This window comes from Mesoplodon mirus (genome assembly GCF_964341445.2).
Source record: "Mesoplodon mirus genome assembly, chromosome: 3".
Taxonomy (NCBI): Eukaryota; Metazoa; Chordata; class Mammalia; order Artiodactyla; family Ziphiidae; genus Mesoplodon; species Mesoplodon mirus.
Window position 1 is genome coordinate 118,555,805 of NC_138978.1, and position 26,736 is coordinate 118,582,540.

Genomic DNA, 26,736 nt, shown 5'->3' on the forward strand with positions numbered 1-26,736 from the left:
GAGTTGAAAAAACAACAACCACCTGGTGAGGGCTGAGCATTAATTTTGCTTGTAACTATTTGTTCCTTTAAGTTACTATTTGTCTGTATATGTCAATAGTTGTATGTTATAGAAAGTAGGATATGGGGGGTTTTCCCAGTATTTTTTAGCCATAATAAAAGTTTTGGCTGAAATAATGTATTCTGTTACTCCTTACCCAATCCCACTGTGTCTCATGACAAGCTGGAAGATTTTGTAAGATCTCACTTCCAGTAGCCATACCAAGCAACTGAATAGGGGCTCCATGCTGAAACTGGATTTTAAAATATCTGCTATGGAGTATGACAAAGATGTCGGTCAGTCTTCTTCCTGGGATTCACAAAATGCAAGTCTTGCCTCATCCCTTGAGCAAATTAAACTAGCTGAGCAGTTGACTACAGAGCTCACACATAAGCCACAGATAAGGATATCACCCCATCGAAGCTTGGATACATAATACATTTATCAAATTATTTTCCACATTTATCAAATTATTTTCTGAGTCATTTTCCTGACACTGTCAGACTTTTTTCTGAGTGTTGTCTTTTACCAACAGAAACAGCAGCACACAAAAAGGCTTTGCTGATAGCTCCAGGGTTGTGCCATCCACTTCCACACTGCAGGCTTGGGGATTTCTTAAATGCCTTGAACATCATATCCATGAATAAAACTTCTAATGGTACTTTGTCTAAACCAAATCTGACATTTTCATTATCCTAATAAAAGATCAAGTCTGTGAGATAATTTTGCTGTTTAAAAATACTGTGTAAGAGTGAAAGGGGTCTACGTGTACTTAAGGGAACTCAAGGTTTTGGGGGTTTTTTTGGCCACACCATGCAGCATGCAGGATGTTAGTTCCCTGACCGGGGATCAAACCTGTGCCCCCTGCATTGAGAGTGTTACCAATGGGAGTGGGAGTCTTAACCACTGTACCACCAGGGAAGTCCCAAGTCTAAGTTTCTTTTCCGTGGTTCTTTTGCATGCCAATAGTTTTACTTCTTTGTTATTCAGTAGTTACGGGCAGTTTTTGTTAAATTTTACTAGTCTCTTTTTTTTTTCTTTTTTTTTTTCGGTACGCGGGCCTTTCACTGTTGTGGCCTCTCCCGCTGCGGAACACAGGCTCCAGATGCACAGCTCAGCGGCCATGGCTCATGGGCCTAGCCACTCCGCAGCATGTGGGATCTTCCCAGACCGGGGCACGAACCCGTGTCCCCTGCATCGGCAGGCGGACTCTCAACCACTGAGCCACCAGGGAAGCCCTAGTCTCTTTTCTAGTAAGTACCACCCAGAGGTTATATTAACTTGACCATTGTGCTTGGCACATAGTAGATGCTCAATAAATATTTATGACTAAATGAACCTCTTCTGTGTCTCATTTTCCCCACCTATAAAAGCAGATAATAATGCTTACTAGTTACTTAAAGGGATTCCTGGCAGAATCAAAGATGCTAGCAGAAATCACTGGATGAAAAATAGTGGTTCTGCTATTTCCCTGAGGCTAGGGCTGTCACTCCTCTGGGGAGGCCCAAGAAAGAGTCCTGCTCTTTTAGAATCTCCTGGACAAGACTCTGCACACAAGGATCCTCTAAATCCCATGCTGGAAAGAGGATGTCCAGACCTTCAGTTTCAAAGAAACTCTGCTTCTTGTTTCCCTCATCAATTAAACAGCTGGGAAAGGGAGAGCTGTAGGATTAGGCATCCCAGGAACTCAGCCAGATTGAAGCAGACCAACCACCTCAGAGAGACAAGAATTAGGTTTATGAGTAGAGAGCAATTCTGACAATGATGAAAGTTACCCAAACCCGGGACATTTGTGCAAATGGTGGCCTTTAATGCTGAGAAAGACCATGCAGAGTGACAGGACCAAACCTTCAGGTGGTGCTGAGCCAGCCTCTCACAGGACCCTAAAGCCTGCTCCAGTAACAGAATAAATCAATTATTTATTTACATTTATATTTGCCCTGGAAACCCAGAGAAGGTCTGAGGCTTAGGGCCATCTATCCTTCCTTTCCTCCTCCCTCTCTTCCTACCTCCTTTTCACCTTCTTTCACTTTCTCGATTCTTTCCCTTCTTCTTGCCTCTCCTTCCCTCTCTAGTCTACCTCCTTCTTTTCCTCTTTCCTCCTCACTCCTTCCTTTTTTTCTCCTCCATATTCTCCCCATTCTTCCACCATCTACCCAGCTCTAGCCCTCCAAGCCCCACGTGCTACTTCTCCCCTGCCCAGCCCCTCAGCCCTGCCTCCCTCAGGTTCAGCCTCCAGGCTTAGGGCGGAGAGGCAGAAGGGGAGTCCTCAGCCCAGCGAGCACTTGTTGGTGTTCTTCTTGTCACACGTTTTCAGGTCAGTGCTGGGGGGCTTGTTGCTGTTTCCCTAGAGGGAGAAGGGTACAGGGGTCAGGGTGAGAATGGCTAGCTGGGGTCTGGGGTCACCCTCATGGGCAGTCTTAGCACTGCTCTCCTCGTCAGTTTTTACTCCCAACGCGCGCGTGCACAACACGCACACGCACACGTGCACACACACACACACACACACTCACATGCACAGTTGTACTTAGCCCAGCAGAACCAACTCACTGATCTCCGGCCTCCTGACTTGAGCAAGATGTCCCGGGCCAGGGAACTGAAAGCCTAATGGGGAAAGTAGAGATTGATCAGAACAGGTTGGAGGGGAGGATAAGTCTATCTTCCAGTACCTCATCTCTTTGAGGGATGAAGGATGCGGTGTGTCTCACCTCATCTACATTCATGCTGGATTTAGCACTTGTCTCAAAAAATCGGATTCCATGCTCCCGAGCCAACTGCATGGAGTGAAGCAGTAAAAAGAGAGTTGGATGAAGGGCAGCAGCCAAATCCCTGCAATCTGGCCTCATCTTGGCCCTCCTGGCCCAGTTCTAGAACATTGCCCAGCCTGCTCTTACCTTATCAGCCTGCTCCTTCTGGACCTTCCTCTTGGCCTCCATATCACACTTGTTCCCCAGTAAGAGGCGCTCTACCCCAGCCGAGGCATTCTGAGACAAGAGGTAAGAGTAAAAGTTGGGTCCTGCTCATTTTCACAGTCTCCTTCATCCTCCAGGTTCTACCCAATTCCCCTGTCTCTCTGGGAGGGTCCTTACCTCTTTGATGCTCTTCATCCAGTTCTGAATATTCTCGAAGGATTTCTCATCTGTGATGTCATATACTAGGATAATGCCCTGGGGAATGGCAGAGTTCACAATGGAGCCTTGTACCATATTCCCCTGTTTAGGCTTCCCACTGCCCTCTAAGTGACCCTGCAAATTCTATCCACAAGTCTAATCACTAGGCCACATGGGGCCCTCTGCAACCCATACTGTGCCCCACCCCATTTTTCTCTGCCCCAACTCCTGTCCCTCTATATTCATACATTCTAGTGCCTCATGCCTCATCCCTTGTCCAGAACCACACTTCATACCATGGCTCCACGGTAATAGGCAGTAGTTATCGTCTTGAATCGCTCTTGGCCAGCTGTGTCCCTGAAGAGGTGGAATATTTCATGGGGTGGGATACAGGGAAGAGGTCTCCAAAGAGAGAATCCCACCCCCACCCCCTAAGAATTTAGCTTTTGCAACTGAAAGGAACAATCAGGAAACAGTAAAGGAAGAAAGGGATAAAAGACAGTTGAGCTGATACTGAGTGATGGTAAAGCCCTAAGAAACAGGTCTTTCTGTTTTAGTCATTGTTTACTCTGTGCCAAGCACTGTGTATATATCATTTTATTTGTGTCATTTTATGTAATCTTCACTCTATCCTTGTGAGACATGTTTTATTATCTCTATTTTACAAATGAGGAAACAGATTTAAAGAGGCCAAATAACTGATGAAGGTCATTCTGTACCAGAACCAGGATTGAACCACATTCTCCTCTTATCTGTTGTATCATAATGCCTCCATTAAGCCTTTTATCATTTGACACCCTTAGGGTCTCCAGCTTCCTCAGGGCAGTCAGGTCAAACCTCTACACTTGGCTTTATGGCCTCTCCACTAGACTGATAGTCAAGTCTTAATTCTGCTATTTGCTATTTAACTGTTAAGAGCCTGCTTCCACATTATAGTTCAACAGACAATTGATCTAGCTAGACAGTTGCCAAGTTCAGAGGATGCTCCAGGTCCGGGAGAGGCAAGAGAATTACAAAAAAGCTGAAAATAGTTGAGTAAGCAGGAAGAGAGATGAAAGGACATCTGAATGAGGTGACAGAAATGGATTAGAAAATGTACTGGAAGAAGCATTGGGAAAGGGAGAGAAATGAAACTAAAAAGAAGAGAAACACCTATAGGAGGTAAATGAGGAAGTCTGGCTTAGGAGTCCTGAGGGATTCACTCACCAGACTTGCAGTTTGATCTTTTTCCCCTCTATATCCACAGTGCGGATCTTGAAATCAATTCCTAGAGGTGGAGAGTGTACACTGAAATTGAGACATGTATATACATGCATGTAAAAGTGTGTGGTGAGAGGGACAGGAATGGAGCAGTGGCAGTGCCAGAAATTCTGCAGGGCAGGCACTTGGGAAGCAATCTTGTAGGAAGTGTAAAACTAGGGGGATTTTCTCAAAGTTGTATTTGTATAGCAAGCATATTGTTTTTACTTAGATTTTACGGGCTTTGTAGGGGAGAAGGTGATGAAAATTCTGCAAGGAGGCTTAAGGCCTCTAAGGCACTTATTGGGTCTGCTTAGCCATGCCAGCTGACAACTCTCTCAGTTCAATCTGTCTCCCCCAAAATATTACTTTCAGATTCCTTTTTCTTTCTGTTTTCTTAGAACCCTCTACTCTCGGTTCTCCCACCTACCCTCCTGGCCCTACAGGGTAAAGAGCAAGGAAAAAGGTAACTGATGACCATCTATGTGAATTAACTATTAGGCCAGGCTTGGAAACAAGAAAATTTGAGGCTAAACAAGATTCCCCCAAGACTGAATTAGGAGAGAGGAGCATTTCTCTCTCCTCTTTCTAACCAGAATGTCTTGATACTCTTCTTGTCTTATTTCCCAGGCCAGAGGAGATTAAGAATGATGAGAGGGGGGCTTCCCTGGTGGCGCAGTGATTAAGAATCCACCTGCCAATGCAGGGGACATGGGTTCGAGCCCTGGCCTGGGAAGATCCCACATGCTGCGGAGCAACTAAGCCCATGCACCACAACTACTGAGCCTGCACTCTAGAGCCCACGTGCCACAACTACTGAGCCCAAGTGCCACAACTACTGAAGTCCGTGCACCTAGAGCCCATGCTCTGCAACAGGAGAAGCCACCGCAGTGAGAAGCCTGCGCACCTCAAGGAAGAGTAGCCCTGCTCGCCGCAACGAGAGAAAGGCTCTGCGCAGCAACGAAGACCCAACACAGCCAAAAATAAATAAATAAAATAAATGAATTAAAAAAAAAAAAAAGAATGATGAGAGGGGAGGAGGGGAGACAACGTTCTTAGTGGAAACTTGTGCACCTCCCCCAAGCCTGAGGAGGCTGAGTCACCAGGCTGACTCAGAGACCCCAAAAGTCCCCTCACTCTGGCTTCCTCACCAGGCTGACTGCATATTCCTGATCACAGTCCTTGGGCCACTCTCCAGCACACCCAGCCACTCTGTTCCATCTTCCCCAACCCGTATTAAGTTGAGGGGCAGGGAGACTGCAAAGTAGATGGTAAGGTGGGAATGCAATGGGAGAGTATGCAAACTCAGTGGGGCAGAAAGAGGCTGGCAGAATTGGGAGACAGATGTTCAGGGAGAGAGGATACAGGAAATATGGAGAGTGGATCAAGAGTTCTAGGTAGATGGGGGTGGGGGAAGAGGAGCTGAGAGGGAAATAGAGAAGGGTTCATGTGGTTTAGGGGAGACAAGGGAAACAGGTGGTACCAAGAAAATAAGGGGCTGGCACAACTGAGGAGTAACCTGGAGATCTCAGAGAGGTTAGAGGTTTGGGTACTATCCGGAGACATATAAGGGGAATGGGTCTGAGACGGGGTTGAGGGACTGGAGTTCAGAAGCCTGACTCTAAGGGGACTTAAAAGTGGGCCACAAGTAATCCAAGAGCCTGAGGATGAGGGCATGGGGGAGTCGGGGATCTAGGGTATGGCCAGTGGGCTCACCGATGGTGGAGATGTAAGTGTTGTTGAAGTTGTCCTCTGCAAAGCGAATGATCAGACAAGTCTTGCCCACCCCTGAGTCCCCGATCAGCAGCAACTTGAAGAGGTGGTCGTAGGCTTTGGCCATGGCGGACACTGGGGGTGCCGGGAGAGGGGTGGGGAAGCGCCGTGCACTGGTAGGCGGGATTGGAGGGTTGGCAAACAGAGCGGCCCCGGAGCCCAGGCCAGGAAGTTTTCCTCCCTCTCCGCCCAGGCTCCGGGAAAAAGGAGAGGCGGCACTCCTCTGGGCCCCACCCCCTGCCCGCCCACCCCTTTCTGCTGGCCAAGGAGGCCAGCCCGGACTTCGGCTCTCTGGGCTTTCCCTTCCCAGCCAACACTGGCCTGTCTCCCTAGCCATTTCCCATAGCTTTTTGCTTACTATCGTCCCCCTTTTTTTAAAAAAAAATTAATTTATTTATTTACTTATTTTATTTTTGGCTGTGTTGGGTCTTTGTTGCTGCGCGCGGGCTTTCTCTAGTTGCGGCGAGCGGGGGCTACCCTTCGTTGCAGTGCGCGGGCTTCTCATTGCAGTGGCTTCTCTTATTACAGGCTCTAGGCGCGCGGGCTTCCGTAGTTGTGGCACACGGGCTTAGTTGCTCCGCGGCATGTGGGATCTCCTGGACCAGGGTTCGAACTCGTGTCCCCTTCACTGGCAGGTGGATTCTTAACCACTGCGCAACCAGGGAAGCCGCCGTCCCCCCTCTTTTGACTTCACTCTTCCAGTCTGAAGCCAGAGACGCTGGGGTGATGTGAAGTAGAAGATTAATCAAAATGACCAGGGGAAGAGGAATTTTAGAGGAATTAAGGGAAAGGGAAGTTTGGGTGAATAAGGGTGAAGGCCAGGACAGCACTGGGAGTTGCCAAAAATTGGCGACTGATTTTTGGAGGGGCGACTCAGGGAAAACAGAATCCTTCTGGGGCAGTTCTAGAATTCTGGTGTTAGTGTTCCAAGCTCTTAGTTTTAGAACCCCAATTCCTTTTGAAAAAAGCGGGATGCCTGGAGTTGGTGGCTATTCGTTGAGTCAGTCTGCCCCCTGGTGGAACAGAGTGAAAATTAAAAGTAATTATAGAATCAGCGCGCGCGCGCGCGCACACACACACACACACACACACACATCCCAAGGCGCGCGCCGGCGCGCGCCCACACACACACGCAGACTTCACCTAGATACATTCTGGAGCTTCATTTTGAACAGTCTTTCTTCTGGGACCCTGTGTGTGAATTCTCTGACAAGCCAGCTCAGGAAGACAGAGATTGGGACTACAAATGTCTGGTCTCGTTCTTTTCATGAGATCTGGATCTTTTAACACAGCCCTGAGACAGTACTCCTGACACCCCACTGAACAGACTGTGAATGTGTAGCCTTGGCAACCAGGAAGCTGAAATATGGAGAACACAGCTATAAAGAAACAAATTTATCTTTGACTTTGGAAAAAATTACTCAAAATATCTGCTTTTCTAATAGCAGGTCAGTAGAATAGTCCTTGTATAAGGATAGTGTACTGGTTGTGAGAAGGCATCTTTTGTCACTTCACTTATCCTCGTTACCTTGTGTGCCAATGCTTGTCCTTTCTCAAACACAACTATTCAATCCCCTTTTGTCCTTTATCTCACCAGCCATTATGTCTTCAAAGCTGTATTACAAACCTTGAGTGTCCTCTACTTCTCGCTGGCCAAACCATCTCTCTCCAGCCCTTTAAATTATTCTTCAATGTTCATGGATTGTTCTGATAAAAATTCATCAATTCTTTTTCATTTCATTTTATTTTATCTGGATCTGGACTCTTCATCTCCAGCAATATATTATTCTTTTTCACCTCTCTAAATTGTACTTATGCTGCTGTATACCTGCTTTCACTGGAGCCTCATCTCCATAGTACTCTCCCCCTAGCTCTCAGAGCTTCTGCAACAATGACTTTCCCCTCCTCAATTTTGGCAGGCTCATTCGGTCTCTGGTTTTATATTCACAAGCTCTTCCCTCAGCCTAGAATTCTATTCCCCCAAACTGCTGCTTGGTTGATTCCTTGTCTTTCAGATTTCAGCTTAAATGTCACTTCCTCAGAGGTTTTTCTCACCCATCAGTAGTGTGCTGGAACCGATCCTTACTGGCTCATGAGAACAGATTGTGCTTATCTCTTTCCAAATCCGTGTTTAATGATATCACATTGATAGTCTGAAATTGGCCACAGTGGGAGTATTTATGCCATTGAAATTAGCAAAGACAACAAATCCGGGCTCCCCTCCATATAGTCAGGTGTTAAACGTTTACCAGTACAGCCTTGACTAGAACTCACATCCCTTGCCCTATTCCATTCCTTTGGAATTAAACAGGTCCCCAGATGCCATTTGGGTCATCTTCGCCCCTCCTTTATGACAAATGGACATTCTAACCCTTTGATCATTACTGTAGGAGACCATGATTTGTTCTTCATTTTTTCTTCTCATTCCCTGTCAAGAGTGTCGATGCTGCCAGGATTAGAAATCTTGGAAAGGCAGTGCTGGTGAAAATGTGGGGGAAAGGATGTGGGAATGTAAACTGGCACAACCTTTTTGGAAGGCAGTTTAGTAGCATACTTTGGACAATTTGTTTAATGTCTCTGGACATCACTTTCCCCATCTGTAAAATGTGGATAATAATAGTATCAACCTGATGGAGTTGTTGTGACGATTAATTAACATGTGAAAAGCAGTCAGAACAATGCACAAATATGCACTACATAAGTGAGTGATGTAATTAGTATTAGAGGGAAATATGGAGAGAATAAAATTTAACAATGGTTAGCCCTACGAATAGGCTGGAGGTGCGGAAAATATGAGGACTTCCTTTTTTTATATTTACATTTCTGAATTGTTAAAAATGGGCAAACTAAACCAATTGAAAAATATTAAATATTAATATTAAAATATTAATAAATTTCTATTTAATAAGTTCCAGACATGGCTCAGTCTCGCTGTTTTCCTAAGCAGTTCCCATTGTTAAAGTGTAGCGCGAAATTTAAAAATTGTCCATTTACCCCTCAATAGAGATCAAACGCTGACCTTAAGAGAACATGCTCACTCTCTCAACATGGCGACTCATCTATGTCCTGTCATTTAGAGACCTTTCAAAAATGGCAGCCCCCACCTCGCCCCGCCGCCCGCACACCGTGAGAGAAGGACCTTCCCAACATGGCGGCAGAAGGCCCAGGCGTCACTTCCTGCGGGACGGCGGATTTAAGGAGCAGGATTTCCGCTTTCGCTCCTTTCCGACGGTGACGACCTCCCCACGAGAACATGCCTGTGAGTTCCTTGGTGCAGGTTTCCGTGGAGATCTCGCTCTTCTGTCCGCACGCTCCCCTCATGCTGATTTCGGGTCGCAGAGGGCCCTCACTTGCTCTCCGCACTTTGCAGAGGCCCATGGGGCCCCCTGCCTAGACGGGAGCGGAGAGGCGATAAGATGGCGGCCCAGCTGCGCAGACAGCAGGGGCGGCGAGGGGCGAGCTCTCCCCGGTGTGTGGCAGTGGGGGCTGTTTTCGATCATCCCGTGTTCGCCGTTGGTTTCTAAATCTCTGCATTTCTGCCTCTCTTAGCTCGCAAAGGATCTCCTTCATCCCTCTCCAGAAGAGGAGAAGAGGAAACACAAGAAGAAGCGCCTGGTGCAGAGCCCCAATTCCTATTTCATGGATGTGAAATGCCCAGGTGAGGAGATAACTTGCAGTAGTGGGGAAAGCACTGGACCCCAAGGAAAAAGGTATCCTTGAAGCGGTTCTGATTTCTTAAAATTTGAATGTTTGAGATGGGTAAAATTTTGCATTTCAGGAACAGTGATCCATAGTGAGCTCCCTTCAAAACTTTATGTGCAGACCGTAACATTTCTTTGTGTTGAGAAACACTGGAATGTTATGTTGGGCTTCTGCTGTGGTCATTTATATACTTGTACCTGGAGGCAAGGGGGTGGATTCGTTGACCAGTTACTGAGCGTCCCTTCTCACCAAATAGAGGATTGTCTATATTTAACTCTCGGATAGTTTTTTTGGATGATGGTGGTAACGCATTAACAAAAAAGTCTTAGGTGGGGGCAGATAGTGCAGGTTGCTTCTAAGTTGGCTTTAATGTATACCTAGAGCCAAGTAATCGCTTTAGAATAGGAAAGTAAATTTCAAGAATTTACATAACATGCTTGTTTTACAGTTAATACATGACAGCATATGTTTAAGTGAATAAAGGTTTGGGGAAAATAGGGTAACTCGGTGTTTTTTCACAGGATGCTATAAAATCACCACCGTCTTTAGCCATGCACAGACAGTAGTTTTGTGTGTTGGCTGCTCTACCGTCCTCTGCCAGCCTACAGGAGGAAAAGCAAGGCTTACAGAAGGTAAATGGTTTAATTAATGTTCTGATTTTGGGGTTTGAATCTTAAGAGAGATCATGTATAATGTAAATGATCAGGCTGTCTTGCAAAGAGGGTTGGGTTTGATAGTCTTTTTTTTTTTTTTTCTCCAAAAGCATAATTAGAAAGCACTAATCTCAGTGCTGTCTAAGGCTGGGGTGGATGGGTGATAAAAGGGGCTTCATATGAACTGAAGCTGATGTTGTCTTTAAGTGAGTAGGTAGGAGTTAAAAGAGTTGAGAAAACTACAGATGTAGGTTTCCTGTGGGTATCGGGCATCTTTTTGATTTGTGGGGGTGGGACAGGGTAAGTAGGCTGCTGTCAGTTAACCTTCAGAACTTATTCTTGCAGGGTGCTCTTTCAGACGGAAGCAGCACTAAAAACCCCTGGAATCAAGATGAATGGGAAACCATCCCAATAAACACATTTTGGATACGTCCTGTTTATTGTCTTGTTTTACTGCTAGGAAGTTCCTACCTCACGTATTCAGGGGCAATCAGAAGAGTGGACTGTAGAGTCATTTGGGGCAAGTAAGTGGTCAAATACTTAAAAAGTCCATTTGGGACATTTCTATCCCTAGGCTCATTGAGTAAATCTGCAGAGCTTGATTAAAAACTGGAATGGTATATAAGTGGGGTATTTGCTTTCACTTTTGTGTTTTCTTAGAATTAAGAACTGACAGTTGATCTTTAAAACGCCATCCAGCACACCACTTTAACACAAAACAGCTTAGGATCCTTTATTTACAGTTCTCAGAAGGCTTGTTTGGAGGCTTATGAGTGTAGAGGCTGCTGCTAGGCTCCTGGTCTGGGGCTAGAAATCTCCAGCCCCCTGCAGTTAAGGGGACTTGTCCAAGCAGAGGTTAGTGCCTTGTACTCCAAAGCCAATGTTGTAGCCGATGCTGCGCTGGTGGGGGTTGTGGACTCATGAAGGGAGGGGGAGAATGTGTGGATGTGTAAGAACCTAGAAGTAAAGGAGGAAGGGAAATAGATGAAGGGTGAATAAAAGTGAATGAGGATGATACCTGAGCTTTTCAGCGATAAAGATGGTGATTCTTTACCTGGTTGTGGTGCACCTAGAGTTGGTACATAAACAACTGGAACTGTCTGTATCTTGTTTAGAAAGGCATTGTATGCTGGAAAAAGAATAAGGGAGATGTCACCAAAGAGGACTGTTTTCACTGGAGGAAAGCCTTAAGGGGCAAGTATTGCTATAAAAAAAGGCTTCAAATTAAATAATTATACTTACAGGACATTTTTATTCAATGATTTTTAGAGGTATTCCAACTTCTGGTTGGAAGATGGGAAATGCACGTGTAGATGATAGTACGAGTTGTGTTGCTTGAATCATCTCTAGCTATGTGTTTGAGCAAAACTAGCTATAATCTAAGGTTTAGCAGTAATTTCCACTTTTGAGTGGTATTTGTTGGCCACATGCAGTTCATTGCTTCCTAGTAAGTTGGGCGGGATCTTTGGTCCACTGGTGACTAGGGGTAGGGAGGCTAAATCAGTTTCAATTGCATGTCCCAAATTAGATGTGATAAACAGCTAATTTTCATCCTCATTTAGTTTGTGAAATAAAAATGAAGGCAGTTTCCAAGTCAAAAGGCCACGGTGCTGAATATAAGGACTCCTTACCTAGAAAGAGGAAAGCTGTTGATGCCAACACCGCAAAGAGGGTAAAGAAAATCTGGTAAGAACCCATGAGCTTCTGGAGGACACCTGAATCTTCACATTGATCTACACATTGGCAGAATAATAGAAGATTATAGTTATCCAGGACAGATGTTGCATTTAAAAACTTGTGTGGTCCTAAGAGTATCTAGCTGAAACAGTCAAAACCCAGCTCTCTAGGAAATTCTTTTGCTTCTTACCAGAGAAAAAGGGGTGAACTGAACTTAGCTCCTCTTACCTATTTTTTGGCTTTTTACCTCTTAACAGTAAACTACAATTCTTGAGTCTCATTTCTTTTCAGCTTACAAAAGAATAAATTCTTTGCCACTTTAAAATGCCTGTTACCTTTCCTGTGCACTTTAACTCCAGGTGACTGTTTCCCTTCACCAAGTTTGTGATAGTCTATGGTGATTCAACTTCTACTTTTAATCCCTCTAACCTGAATGAAATATTTCGTTGGATCACCAATGACCTCTTAAATCCAGGGGCTACTTGTCCTTTTTTTTTTTTTTTCTTTTTGCGGTATGCGGGCCTCTCACTGTTGTGGCCTCTCCCGTTGCGGAGCACAGGCTCCGGATGCGCAGGCCCAGCGGCCATGGCTCACGGGCCCAGCCGCTCCGTGGCATATGGGATCCTCCCAGACCGGGGCACGAACCCGCATCCCCTGCATCGGCAGGCGGACTCTCAACCACTGCGCCACCAGGGAGGCCCTACTTGTCCTTTTTTATTCAGGTACATTCTGATATGTTTATAAACTTGTCCTCAATAAAACTTAAGACTTCTGTGTTTGAAGCATGCTTGGCACTTGCCTTTTGTTATTTCAAACTTTTCAGTGTCTAGAAATGAACTCTTCCCTGCCCCACAAAACTGCCTGAATTTAACTGGCCTTCCCAGGTAAACTGTCGCCAGGCCCTTGGACCTAGTTCCTATTCTGCATCCCTTATATAGGCCCTCTACCTCTGGGCTCTTAACTGGTCTTACCTCTCACCAGATTCTGTTTCATAGCTGTTGTAACAACTTCACACTGTTTACAAACTGCTTCACTCTGAAGACTAATTTGAGGTTGCTTATTAGTAGAAACAAGACTATATGAATCCCTGATCAGGTCCCACTGTTGGGAGTCCCAGTAAAACTTAGGCACATTAATTTATAGCACCCCTTTGTTCTGGCTGCATTGAACTAATTCCTGTCTTAGTTGGGCCCTGTCTTTTTAAAATATTTATTTATTTGGCTGTGTTGGGTCTTAGTTGCGGCATGCAGGATCTTTTTAGTTGTGGCATTTGAGATCTTTTTAGTTTTGGCATGCGAACTCTTAGTTGCAGCATGTGGCATCTAGTTCCCTGACCAGGGATCGAACCCAGGCCCCCTGCATTGGGAGCATGGAGTCTTAGCCACTGGACCACCAGGGAAGTCCCTGGGCCCTGTCTTTTTTTTTTTTTTTTTTTTTTTTTGCGGTACACGGGCCTCTCACTGCTGCGGCCTCTCCCGTTGCGGAGCACAGGCTCTGGACGCGCAGGCCCAGCGGCCATGGCTCACGGGCCCAGCTGCTCCGCGGCATGTGGGATACTCCCAGACTGGGGCACAAACCCGTGTCCCCTGCATCAACAGGCGGAATCTCAACCACTGCGCCACCAGGGAAGCCCCCTGGGCCCTGTCTTAAATCTGATTTCTGCAAGTAGGGACCCTGCTTGGCACATAACAGTAGGCTCACACTTGTATGAATGAGCTGAAGGTTGGATATTTGTATCTAAAGACTCCCACCCACTGTGATTGTACTGTTATACTGTCCTTCTTATCTCTAAGAAGTGCAGGGGTTCTTAACTTTTTTTTTTTTTTTGCCATGGGCAACTTCAGTCTGATAAAGTCAATGGATCCCAACTCAGAATGTTTTTAAATGCAAAAGATAAAATGTAGTAGGAATAAAGGAAACCAATTAATATCAAGAGTTCATGAAAATAGGGAAAAAACCTAATTTGTAATATACGGTTAGCAAAATGTTCAAAGGCCTAATTTGTGATACAGTAGTATGTGTGCTCTAGTAATAAAAAAGTAGTTTTAGGTCTGATAACTACTGTAATTTTGATGTAATTCTGAAATGAAATATTTTGACATGTGACAGTTGGAACATGAGAACATCTATGGTTTCCCTTGGTGACAAAGTCACATAATACCACTGTGATTTGTTGCCTATATTCATAATCTGTGGAAATGCTAACTTTCAGTTAGAGGTTAATTGAAAATAAAGATGCAGTTTTTTTCCCCATTCAAGGCATGGACACCTTGAGTTCTATCTGTGGACCTTTGTGGAGATCCATGAACTCTAGATTTAAAAACTGCTCTCACGGGGCTTCCCTGGTGGTGCAGTGGTTGAGAGTCTGCCTGCCGATGCAGGGGATACGGGTTCGTGCCCCGGTTCGGGAGGATCCCACATGCCGCGGAGCGGCTGGGCCCGTGAGCCATGGCCACTGAGCCTGTGCGTCTGGAGCCTGTGCTCCGCAACGGGAGGGGCCACGGCAGTGAGAGGCCTGCGAACCGCAAAAAAAAAAAAAAAAAAAACTGCTCTCACAGAGGACAGATTGGAGTTGAACACTTTCTAGTTGGTGGGACCCTGAACACCTCAATTTTCTCAACTCTTTAAAGGGAAAAACATCTTTATAAAGTTTTAGGAAACTCTTTAGAATCATGAGAATTAAAACAAAATGCATATAAATATGCTTAGAATATTTATTGACCCGTACAGATTGGGTGCTTATAGTAGCAAAAACCTTTCTCCCATTAGATGTACTAAGGTTCAGCCTAATTCACTCCCAGTAATTAAGAGAAATACCGTTTCCCTTGAGGCATGGGCATGTGGGAGTGACACATGTAAGGAGGATGGTTCTCTGGCTTTCCTAACACCTCCGTAATGGTTCCCATCCCACCCAAACTTGACATCATTTCTAAACTGGGTAATGGTAGAATCGGGATTTGGGGAAGCTAAGTCTTGGTACTAGGGTTACCACCATTTGCCCATTGATGCACAAAGGTTTGCTAAATACTTTTGAAGTAAGTGAGACATTTATCAAGAGGTTTAAAACAGGGTAAGAAGTATACTTATGAAGCTGACAAAATGACATAACGTATATTTAAGTATAACATCTAGCTAGTGATAAGAAAGCTACCTGAAGGTTATGTTTTATAGAGTAGGCTTGGAGAATAAAGATCCGTGTCCCAGCTAGTTTGAATAATGTTGGTCAAGTGGCTGAATGTTTCCCATTGACTAAGTCATAATGCATTCTGTCTTTTTGCCTCTAGATTAAAAATAGGCACCCGCAATGCTCACCTGCACCAGACTTACCTTTCATAGCTCTCACTCGCACAGCCTCAATTTGACTGGTGAGCACACAGGAAATATTGATGAAAACAGGTGATGCCATCTGCTGGAGGGAAGTGAAGTTGACTACTTTTATGGGGTAGATAGCCAGGCCACGTGTGAGGGAAGAGGGCCTATGGCCAGAGACCACTAGAACTGGGGAGCTGGGGAAGACCTTGGAGAAAAGGAAATGGAACATGTTTGAAAGAAAAGTCAGTTTTGTGTCAATACATTGCAATCTTAAACATATACAGTAAGACATCTGGATTTCTAGTTCTAGCTAGCTGTCTGACAAGTCACTTTTTCTCACTTAGATGTGTTGAAGGATAAGGGAAGAAAACGATCTGTGAGAATAATATAGCCTTCAAAAAAAGTTCTAAGCTAGCATTCTAAAATTGTTTCAAGACAGCATTGGTGTAATATATATATACATAAAATTTGTGTTATCTTCCAGACTGACAAGGCTCTTGACATAGATTTTGGACTCTGGGGGCCCCCCTGGCATTGTGAAGGGGACAGATTTTCTTCATTTTGTTTAAGAATTTCCTGTGGTGAATTTTATCAAGTCATTCAGTAACTGTTCCTTTACCCTGGACTGAGAGTGAAAAATCTTTTTCAAAACCCCGATCTGTTTTGCTTCAGTCCTTAACATACCTCTAGTTTCTCAAGAACTCTGTCCACTCCCAGTACTCTTATCTCCCCGATGTCTTTTTTGTGGCTAAGAACCAATTCTGATTGATTGATGTAAAAGGCTGGGATGAAAGGAATGAGGATTCTTTGCTTTCCATTCTTGCTATGCTCACTGACAAGCGAGGCCCAACCATAGACTGAGGTGTCAGCCGTGCTGAGGGCCTGGAGTAGCTCCTCTGACTGGGGTCGAACCTTGATTAGGCAGACATAAACCCCTGAAGAAAAGAGGAAAAACTGAGCAGGAAGGTTCAGAGGCTCTATTTAGCCAACTGGATTAGGATAGGGAGGAAAAATAGTTACATGGAAATTCAAAATGTGAACTCAAGTTTTGAGTATTCACTATTAGCACACTGTTGGCCACTGTGGAGGAGTTTACCAAAGATGAAACAGTCCCAGGGAACCCACAATTGAACTTAGAGTACCATTATTGGTAAATTGACATGTCAGGGAGTATTAAAATAGTGTAAATGGAAATTAAGGGGATATAGGATGAAGTAGTCAGAGTTGGATCAGTAAAGGGTTTTGTGGAAGAAAGGCAAGCTTTGAACATGGTTTAATCACTTCTCTATCAAACCACCTCTTGATGCCCTTATTTCTGTCAATAGTATTGTTTTTCTAGTTACCCATGCTCAACCTCAGTTGTCTTTTGACATCTATTCCTTCATTCCTATATCCAAATCTTGCTAACTCGTCCTTTGAAATGTCTCACATCTGGCCCCTCTGTTAGTATTTCTCTGTTAATCTGGTCTAGACACTTATCAATTCATGCTTGGATTATTGCAATGTAAATTGCATTTACTAGTCTCCTTGCCTCCCATTCTTTCTTATCCATTCTGGGTACTGCCACTTTATACTTTAAACTTATTTTTGAAAACTTTTCCAGGGCTGTATATTGCCTGGAATGTCCTGTTCTCTTCACATCTACCTCAGTCCTAGTCATCCTTCTAAAGATTATTTCCCCTTTAAAACCTCACTTTAACTGCCAGGTTTGATGTAGATACTCCTTTCTTTCTGGTGTCCTAGCATCCCATGTATATCTTTATAACTAATCGCCCTGTGCAATTCTAGTAAGAGTTAAAAGTCTTGTCTTACTCCGCTGTACCTCCAGGGCCTGTCCTGGCACCAGGCATTCTGTTTGGTGCTCAACGGTTTGCTGAATGAACCTTCCATCAGTGGTTTCTCATTACTCATACCATTCAAACTGCCTGACCTTGGAGTAGAAGCTCTTCCATGATATAGCATTACGTATTTACATTGGACATGAATTGTCTCATTTTATTTTATTTTTTGTTTTTTTTTTCTTTGCAGTACGCGGGCCTCTCACTGTTGTGGCCTCTCCCGTTGCGGAGCACAGGCTCCGGACGTGCAGGCCCAGCGGCCATGGCTCATGGGCCCAGCCACTCCGCGGCATGTGGGATCTTCCCTGACCAGGGCACGAACCCGTGTCCCCTGCATCGGCAGGCGGACTCTCAACCACTGCGCCACCAGGGAAGCCCGAATTATCATTTTAGATCAGTTGATTTATTCAAAGTCCTCCCAGTGTCATGCCTGTTTCTGCTTTCCACTTGTTAATGCTGTTCTGCTTGGAATATCCTTCAGTTCAGCAACATTCGAACACTGTGCTACTAGTTGGGGATAAAAGATGAATGAGACATAATCCAAGCCCTCACAAAGATAACAGGCTAACAAAGGAGAAAATAGTAAGTTATAATAGAAAAGCATGGTATATTATAGACATGTGTTAAAAGTTTGTTGAATGGATAGAATAAAAATGCTGACTGAGAAAGATTCCACAGTTATATAGCAGATGAACTGGAAAGTAGAAATGCAGTCCAGTAAGAAAGTGACATTTGCACAAGTATGAAAACAAGGGGGAAACCAGATTCAACTGGTGGAACCCACCTTTCTCCATGCTGAAATCTGAATGGACATGAAAGACTTTACTTGCTGGAATGTCTAGTAAAGTATTACTGAACTGTACATGGCACCGCATGAGGGTCTTTGGAAGAAGTGTTGTTGTAATGGCCAAGGCCTGACTTGGGGTGCAGGATCCTAATGAGCAGAAAAGAGAGAAATAGCTCTGTCACTAAGAGGAATTTGTTAAAGGGGAGGCTATTATATAGAGGCCTTTTGGTACTAAAAAAATAAATAACAAAGGGTCAGTTCTGCTTGACTTGCTAAAGCTGTCTACTTGCCAGCTCTGTTGGGTCCTACCACAATCAAGGTGAAAGAGGATTGTAAGACCTTGCTTCTGCTAGTTTGTGACTATAATGGGGCTTCTATTATCAATATCATAGCTGCTGTCCTCTTTCAAAGGTTTTTGGAATTCATCAGTGGTAATAAGATTACACAGAAATTGGACAGCTGTTAGAAATAAAGTGCTACACTTGGGAGGTAGCTTTTAAGTCTAGGAAGATTTGTTTTCCAAAACATACTGTTTTGCAGCTTGATTCAAGTCAAAGATCTCTAGAAGTTCATTACAAGTGGTGCCTTAAACAGGAGCCACATAGCCAGCAAGAAATAGACTGGCACCAAGGTTGGGTCAGCTGCAATGGATGCATTTTAAATTGGAACTATGTCTTGTTAACAGGATTTTCCCCTGCACAGTTTCTTAATGGTCTTAGTTTGCTAAAGCTCTTTCTCAGTTGCCAGCAGTCTAGCGACCATTCTCATCTTTTGGAGACTATCAGCAATATCAGAAGAACTGTTACATGACGTTTCATAATAGTTGTGGTTTTAGAAAGATTCTGCCGGGGTTGGGGGGTGAATTACAATCTCTTTGTGAAATTTAATAAGGTAGACAACAATGAGTGAATATGTTATGAAGAAACATTTAATACTTTGTAAAAGAACCTGGAGAATTTTAAAGATCAAGTTTTCTTATTTATACATACATAGTTAGATTGTATTTATAAGATTAAATATCTACTTTGAAAAGAAAATATATTGTGCCTAAAATTGAAGGACAAAAAGGGCAATTAGAGTTTAAATTATCTTGTTTTATAAACAGTTATATTCTGTTATATTCTGGACTTCTCTGGTTGGTTTGTGTTTTCTCGCCCCCTACCCTCTCCCCACCCCTTACCTCCCCCCTGCCCCCAAATCTGGAATTTGTTCTTTAAAAAAAGAGGAATGAAAGGATATACATGGACTTTGGAGTGGAACGTATCCACCACTCCTGCCACTAACTGGTTGTTACCTTGTACAAATTACTTGCTCTTAGACTTAGTATTCTCATCTTTTTTTTTTTTTCCCGACCAGGGTTTGAACCCAGGCCCTTGATGGTGAGAGCGTAGAATCCTAACCACTGGACTGCCAGGCAATTCCCAGTATTCTCATCTTTAAAATGATGATAATTACTATATGATGAGATTGTTAAATGAGATAAAAGATATAAAAATTCCTAACATAGCATTTGGAATCTATTAGAAGAAGCTTCTTGTATTTTAGTTATCTTTCCTCCCCCCTTTTTTTGACAGTAAATCATGGCGCAATACAGAATGAAAAAAGAAAAGCACAAGGCAAGTTCGCTGACCAAATAACATTTCAGGTATCATCTAGTCCAACAATTCTCAAATCTTGGGAAGCTTTAAAAGAATTGTATCTTGGACTTCCCTGGTGGTGCAGTGGTTAAGAGTCCGCTTGCCAATGCAGGGGACACGGGTTCGAGCCCTGGTCCAGGAAGATCCCACATGCTGCGGAGCAACTAAGCCTGTGCGCCACAACTACTGAAGCCTGAGCGCTCTAGGGCCCGCATGCTGCAGCTACTGAAGCCCGTGCGCCTAGAGCCTGTGCTCTGCAACAAGAGAAGCAACTGCAACGAGAAGCCCGTGCACTGCAATGAAGAGTAGCCCCCGCTCACAACCACTAGAGAAAGCCCGTGCGCAGCAACAAAGACCCAACGCAGCCAAAAAAAAAAAAAAAAAAAAAATTTATCCTAGGCTCTATCCCAAACTTATTATATCTGGATGGAGCCTAAGAATCTGTATTTTTTTTTAATTTCTTTGGATAACCTTAAAAATCAGCCATGTTTGGAAATCTTTGGTCTAGGCTACCTCCTGATCTCAGGGTTATAACTAAAAAGACAACAGTGACTAGGTTGAGCCTATTTCAAAACCTTAATCCAGGGCTTCCCTGGTGGCACAGTGGTTGAGAGCCCACCTGCCGATGCAGGGGACACGGGTTCGTGCCCCGGTCCGGGAAGATCCCACATGCCGTGGAGCGGCTGGGCCTGTGAGCCATGGCCACTGAGCCTGCGCGTCGGAGCCTGTGCGCCGCAACGGGAGAGGCTACAACAGTGAGAGGCCCGCGTACCACAAAAAAAGAAAAATAAAAAACTTAATTCAGTCATAATTTCTGAGGTCTCATAGTGCTCAATGATTTTTTTTTTTTTTTAATATTTATTCATTTGGCTGCGTCGGGTCTTGGTTGTGGCATGTGGGATCCTTCCTTGCAGCGCACGGGCTCTTCCTTACAGCACACGGGCTTCTCTCTAGTTATGGCGTGCAGGTTTTTCTCTCTCTAGCTGTGGCGGGCGGGCTCCAGAGCATGCGGGCTCCAGAGCGCGTGGGCTCTGTAGTTTGCAGCATGCAGGCTCTCCTGTTGAGGTGCAAGGGCTCAGTAGTTGTGGTGCATGGGCTTAGTTGTTCCCTAACCAGGGATCGAACCCGCGTCCCCTGCATTGGAAGGCAGATTCTTTACCACTGGACCACTGGGGAAGTCCCTCAGTGATTTCTTGGTAAAAGTAGAATCAATTTTGAAATGAAAGAAAATTTGTATTCCTAATTCAAAGGGGCAAATGAGGGAGAATGGGAAAGGTGGGAATAATGACCCAGAACTATAAAGAGATTGCTGACCTTTAAGATTGACACCATTTCTGCCAGTGGTGATGAAGAGCTTGAACACAGTTGAACTGAGGGTATTGGTGAGATAAGTCTTAAGGTCATAACTGAGTGTTAATCTTGATGATGCATGGACCACCACCTGTCAGCAAACCAAAGGAAAATTGGTACCTAAGTTCTTAGAGAATCTGGTTCCCTTCTTCTCCATCCCTCATAACTTATTTAGCTAAAAGCAGTTTCACACAAGAGCAAATTGCCCTTTTAGTGATCACATATTTGAGAACCACAAAATTTGTTTACTTTTAAGAAGAAAATAACATTTTTTTCTAAAAGGAGGTCTTTGTGCATTATTCCTTCTGACATATATTCCTTTTGTATGATTCCCTATTAGATATCTTTTTTTTTTTTTTTTTGCTGTACGCGGGCCTCTCACTGTTGTGGCCTCTCCCGTTGCGGAGCACAGGCTCCGGACGCGCAGGCTCCGGACGCGCAGGCTCAGCGGCCATGGCTCACGGGCCCAGCTGCTCCGCGGCATATGGGATCCTCCCAGACCGGGGCACGAACCCGTATCCCCTGCATCGGCAGGCGGACTCTCAACCACTGCGCCACCAGGGAGGCCCCTTATTAGATATCTTTGAAGACAGTTGCAATTTCCTTTAGAAAGTTTTCTTTTTCTCTCTTTAGTTGCATATAATCTCAACTTTTCTGAAACCTCAAAGTATTCTGTTTCTCTCAAAATACTTGTAGTGTTCTGCCTTATTGTAGGTATTTTTATACTTGTTAAAGTCCCTCCCATTAGATTCTACGTTTCAACTTAGAACCCTAATATATCTTTGTACATCCTGTACTGTGCCTTGAATATAAGCAAGTGCTTAATGATTACATTGAGAGAAGATGGTGATAATGATGGCTCTTTCCCCCCAAATACCTTCAACTTATTGGTTTATTTATTTATTTTTGGGTTCTAACTCCTTTGGGTATCCTTTCCCTCTTTGTTTTTTTTGGCTGTGGCACACAGCATGCAGGATCTTACTTCTTAGTTCCCCTACCAGGGATCAAACCCATGCCCCCTGCAGTGGAAGCGCAGAGTCCTAACCACTGCACTGGGGGATTCCTCCCAAATTCCTTCAATTTAAATGCAGTATACTGTCCAGTCTCCTCAGTACTACCGTAGTTTTTTATTTTTTCATATATTCAAGGACCTTAAAACTGTAATAGGGAAGAACCTTTTGTATTCTACTACAAGTTAATCATTAAAGGGATGTTGCCTAAAAGCTTAAATTATACATAAAGGCCCATCTCTGGGAACCCTGCTTCCCAGGAAATGAGCATTAAGCTAAAATACCTTTGTTTAGCTCACAGGAAACATCTTGACCAGGCCCACCTGTGTGCAACTGCAGGGATAAAAAATGAACCCATCCCCCCACTGGAGGCTGATGGGAACCAGGAAGTGTTTGACTTTGCCCCCTCCCCTTTTAGTATGGATATGGAGCTTGAATTCTAACTCAGGCAACATGGTTCTTTGGGGCAGGAGCCCACCACCTTCTCAATTTGCTAGCTTTCCAAATAAAGCCGTTATTCCTTGCACCCCCCCCCAACAACTCGCCTCTTGATTACTGGCTTGTAATCATTCCACTGAAGCTACTCCTCAAAGTCACCAGCCTCCATATTGCAAAAAGCCATCAGTCATTTCTCAGTTTTCATACTTGACCCATTAATAGCTTTCACGTGGTTGATCTCCCCCTCCCTCCTTGAAATACTTTCTTCACTTGGCTTCCCGGACACCAGGATTCCCGGGTTTTCCTCCCATTACCCATTCTTTCCTTTTTTTAATAAATTTTTTTTCTTTAATTTTTATTTATTTTTCTTTTTTGGCTGCATTGGGTCTTCATTGCTGCATGCAGGCTTTTCTAGCTGTGGAGAGCGGGGGCTACTCTTTGTTGCAGTGTGCAGGCTTCTTATTGGGATGGCTTCTCTTGTTGTGGAGCACGGGCTCTAGGCGCACAGGCTTCAGTAGTTGTGGCATATGGGCTCAGTAGTTGTGGTGTACGGGCTTAGTTGCTCTGCAGCACGGGGGATATTCCCAAACCAGGAATCAAACCCGTGTCCCCTACATTGGCAGGCAGATTTTTTTTTTTTTTTGGCAGGCAGATTCTTAACCACAGTGCCACCAGGGAAGTCCCATTCCCTGGTCATTCTTATAAATTCCTATAAATTTCTTTTGTTGGTTCCTATTCTTCTTTCAGAGCTCTTAATATTGGAGTGTCCCCAGAACTTAGTCCTTGGACCTCTTCTCTATTTACACTCATTCTCTTGATGCTCTTATGGCTTTTTTTTTTTTTTTTTTTTTGGCTGCGTTGGGTCTTTGTTGCTGTACGTGGGCTTTCTCTAGTTGTGGCAAGTGGGGGCTACTCTTTGTTGCGGTGCGTGGGCTTCTCATTGCAGTGGCTTCTCTTGTAGAGCACAGGCTCTAGGCACACGGGCTTCAGTAGTTGCAGCACGTGTGCTCAGGTGTTGTGGCACTCGGGCCCTAGAGCTCGTGGTCTTCTGTGGTTGTGGTGTGTGGGCTCAGTAGTTGCAGCACACAGGCTTCCATTGCGGTGGCTTCTCTTGTTGCAGAACACGGGCTCTAGGTGCACCGGCTTCAGTAGTTGTGGCACGCAGGCTCAATAGTTGTGGCTCGCAGGCTCTAGAGTGCAGGCTCTAGAGCGCAGGCTCAGTAGTTGTGGTGCATGGGCTTAGTTGCTCCACGGCATGTGGGATCCTCCCGGACCAGGGCTCGAACCCGTGTCCCCTGCATTGGCAGGTGGATTCTTAACCACTACACCACCAGGGGAGTCCGATCTATGGCTTTAAATATCTATGCCAATGACTCCCAGACTTTTCTATCTAGCTACTCAACACATCCATTTGACATCTAATAGGCATGCAACTTTACATGTCCAAAACTGATCTCCTCTCCAAAACTGCTCCACCTACATTCTTACGCATTTCAGTTGATGGCAATTATGTCCTTTTAGTTGTTCAATCAAAAATCTTAAGTCATTCTTGATTCTTTCACACTCTACATATAGTAATCTATTGGGAAATTGTATCAACTATACCTATAAAATATATTTAGAATCTGATCAACTTTTTACCACCTCCTCTATTATCACCCTGATCCATCACACTCAGCTGCGTTACTGCAATTATAGCCTCCCAACTTGTCTCTCAGCTCCTACTCTTTTTTGTTTCTTGGCTGCATTGGGTCTTCATTGCTACATGTGGGCTTTCTTTAGTTGTGGTGAGCGGTGGCTACTCTTCGTTGCGGTGCGCAGGCTTCTCATTTTGGTGGCTTCTCTTGTTGCAGAGCAGGCTTCAGTAGTTGTGGCTCGCAAGCTCTAGAGTGCAGGCTCAGTAGTTGTGGCACACGGGCTTAGTTGCTCTGCAGCATGTGGGATCTTCCCGGGCCAGGGATCGAACCCATTTCTCCTGCATTGGCAGGCGGATTCTTAACCACTGTGCCACCAGGGTAGCCCTCAGCTCCTACCCTTGCCCCTACAGTTTAGTACCAACCTATAGCCATGGTGATATATATATTTTTTCAAATTAATTAATTAATTAATTAATTTTTGGCTGTGTTGGGTCTTTATTGCTGCGCGTGGGCTTTCTCTAGTTGTGGCAAGCGGGGGTTCCTCTTCATTATGGTGCACAGGCTTCTCATTGCGGTGGCTTCTCTTTGTTGTGGAGCATGGGCTCTCGGCATGCAGGCTTCAGTAGTTACAGCATGCGGGCTCAGTAGTTGTGGCTGGCAGGCTCTAGAGCGCAGGCTCAGTAGTTGTGACACATGGGCTTAGTTGCTCCGTGGCATGTGGGATCTTCCCGGACCAGGGCTCGAACCCATGTCCCCTGCATTGGCAGGAGGATTCTTAACCACTGTGCCACCAGGGAAGCCCTCATGGTGATATTTTAAATTATAAATCAGACTAGTCATTCTTTTGGTTAAGAACCTTAATCACGATTTACCTTTATGTTCCAGTAAAGTTTGTTGGCTGGCTTTATATCTGATATGTGAGTGTATTTCTTTTCATAGGATGTGCTTTCTATATGCATATTCCCATATATAGAAATAGTTACTCTAGACTCTTCAACTCTTTTTTTTTTTTTGGCCGCGTCACATGGCTTGCAGGATCTTAGTTCCCTGACCAGGGATTGAACCCAGGCCACGGCTGTGAAAGCCTGGAATCCTAACCACTAAGCCACCAGGGAACTCCCATGAACCCTTCAACTCACAACATTAGGTTTACCTCTCGATATGTTTTCACTAGTCCTGGAATGTCATGAAAAATTGTTGCTATTCCTGGACTCCTGGCCACTCCTACCCCAGTGACAACGTCTGTTTGTAGAATATTGTCATCAGCGGAAATCATCCACATCCCGGGTTCACCTAGGAAAAGACAAGAGAAAGCACTTGGCTGCAACCTTTGATATAAATTGGTCACTCTAACCTTACTCAGAATCCAAGTCAGTAGACCATTCAAGCATACATATATCCCTTCCCGGGAGGAACACCCGGCTTTGAGGGTAAGTTTGTTTTTTTTCTTAAAAAAAAATTTTTTTTGGCCACATCACGTGGCACATGGGATCTTAATTCCCTGACCAGGGATCAAGCCCAGGCCCCCTGCATTGGAAGCACAGGGTCTTAACCACTGGACCGCCAGGGAAGTCCCTAACGTTGTTTTCTTAATGTCAGGTTCCCCTTCACATGTCATGCCAGCAAAATAAAATAGGAACTGCTGACCTTCACAATCACAAAAGCTACTTAGTTGGAGAATGTAACTGTTCTCCTTAGGAAAAAGAAAAATGCTTTTTACACATAGGAATAACACTCTGATTAAACTTTGTATAGACCCTGCTAAGGATGAATCTGCTTTGACCTACTGATTGATATCAGCAGGAAGACTGCAAGCAAGTGTCAACTGGCAGAAGAGAGGATGCGTTTATTTTGGTTTAAGTCCCAAGGTGGCAGAGGAATGTCAAATATTAGATTAGATTACTGATCCTGGCATGTGGCCCTTCTGCTTCCTCATCCAAAGTGGTATGGATTTGAGATGCCCAAAAAATTCCAGAATGGAAGACAGAGGGACAGTCCTGACAGAACCTGGGAAAAGGGAGTAAAAAAAGCCTCTGCTTCACTGACAAAAGATTAACAATCATGGTATTTTAAGCACAGTTAGCTCACTGGCCATGGATTACATGTTAGTATGTAGTGGTTGCTTACAAGTTAACTGTTACAGGATTGGAGGATTTGACCTAAGCTGAATAGAGTTCTCTTTGTATCAAGTCTAAAATATACAGTTAATGTTAAAGTCACATCCAGTATTACATCACTTTACCCAAACATATGTATCCATAGTTCCCCAAAGAGGACACAAAGCCCAAGCCACATACCACCCCAGCCAGCCTTACTTGGATGGATTATTTGGTTGCATATACCCAGTCAGTATATACCATTTTGGGATATGCTACCTGGAAGCCTAAAGATATAACACACATTTCCTAACCCAAGACTGATTTTCTGTAACTCAATAGTACTTCTTAGAACAGAAATGCTTTGCTGATCAAGAGTATAGTGTAGCCCGGTACAAGGCCAAACCTTCTTACAGTGATGGTATATGTAGAAGTTAG

The 26,736-nt window shown here is 44.4% G+C and overlaps 3 protein-coding genes across 4 annotated transcripts in view; 1 reads left to right on the forward strand and 2 right to left on the reverse strand.

Annotated features, from left to right (window-relative positions):
* Nucleotides 1-1,754: 1,754 nt before the first annotated feature.
* On the reverse strand, nucleotides 1,755-6,349 carry RAB13 (RAB13, member RAS oncogene family). 2 transcript variants are annotated; one of them, XM_082613184.1, is made up of 8 exons: nucleotides 6,105-6,349; nucleotides 4,356-4,416; nucleotides 3,446-3,506; nucleotides 3,129-3,206; nucleotides 2,934-3,023; nucleotides 2,748-2,813; nucleotides 2,590-2,643; nucleotides 1,755-2,386 (listed from the first exon to the last, which is right to left on the reverse strand). In XM_082613184.1, the coding sequence occupies exons 1-8, from the start codon at nucleotides 6,226-6,228 to the stop codon at nucleotides 2,309-2,311; spliced, it is 612 nt and encodes a 203-aa protein (XP_082469310.1). In that variant the 5' UTR covers nucleotides 6,229-6,349; the 3' UTR covers nucleotides 1,755-2,308. The 2 variants fall into 2 exon arrangements, with proteins under 2 accessions (XP_082469310.1, XP_082469311.1); XM_082613185.1 differs by having other exon boundaries at nucleotides 2,553-2,643.
* A 2,981-nt stretch (nucleotides 6,350-9,330) lies between these two features.
* RPS27 (ribosomal protein S27) lies at nucleotides 9,331-10,945 on the forward strand. Its single transcript, XM_082613187.1, has 4 exons — nucleotides 9,331-9,420; nucleotides 9,711-9,819; nucleotides 10,385-10,495; nucleotides 10,862-10,945. The coding sequence occupies exons 1-4, from the start codon at nucleotides 9,415-9,417 to the stop codon at nucleotides 10,888-10,890; spliced, it is 255 nt and encodes an 84-aa protein (XP_082469313.1). The 5' UTR covers nucleotides 9,331-9,414; the 3' UTR covers nucleotides 10,891-10,945.
* A 427-nt stretch (nucleotides 10,946-11,372) lies between these two features.
* NUP210L (nucleoporin 210 like) overlaps nucleotides 11,373-26,736 on the reverse strand; it is a gene marked incomplete at its 3' end in the record, with an annotated part of 76,263 nt that continues 60,899 nt past the window's right edge. Inside the window, exons 31-38 of the mRNA XM_082613176.1 lie at nucleotides 25,356-25,495; nucleotides 21,082-21,208; nucleotides 18,128-18,277; nucleotides 16,190-16,440; nucleotides 15,506-15,710; nucleotides 12,148-12,249; nucleotides 11,571-11,645; nucleotides 11,373-11,473 (exon numbers count right to left, since the gene is read on the reverse strand). Of these exons, the coding sequence (XP_082469302.1) occupies nucleotides 11,373-11,473; nucleotides 11,571-11,645; nucleotides 12,148-12,249; nucleotides 15,506-15,710; nucleotides 16,190-16,440; nucleotides 18,128-18,277; nucleotides 21,082-21,208; nucleotides 25,356-25,495 (1,151 nt within the window). The remainder of the gene's footprint in view (nucleotides 11,474-11,570; nucleotides 11,646-12,147; nucleotides 12,250-15,505; nucleotides 15,711-16,189; nucleotides 16,441-18,127; nucleotides 18,278-21,081; nucleotides 21,209-25,355; nucleotides 25,496-26,736) is intronic.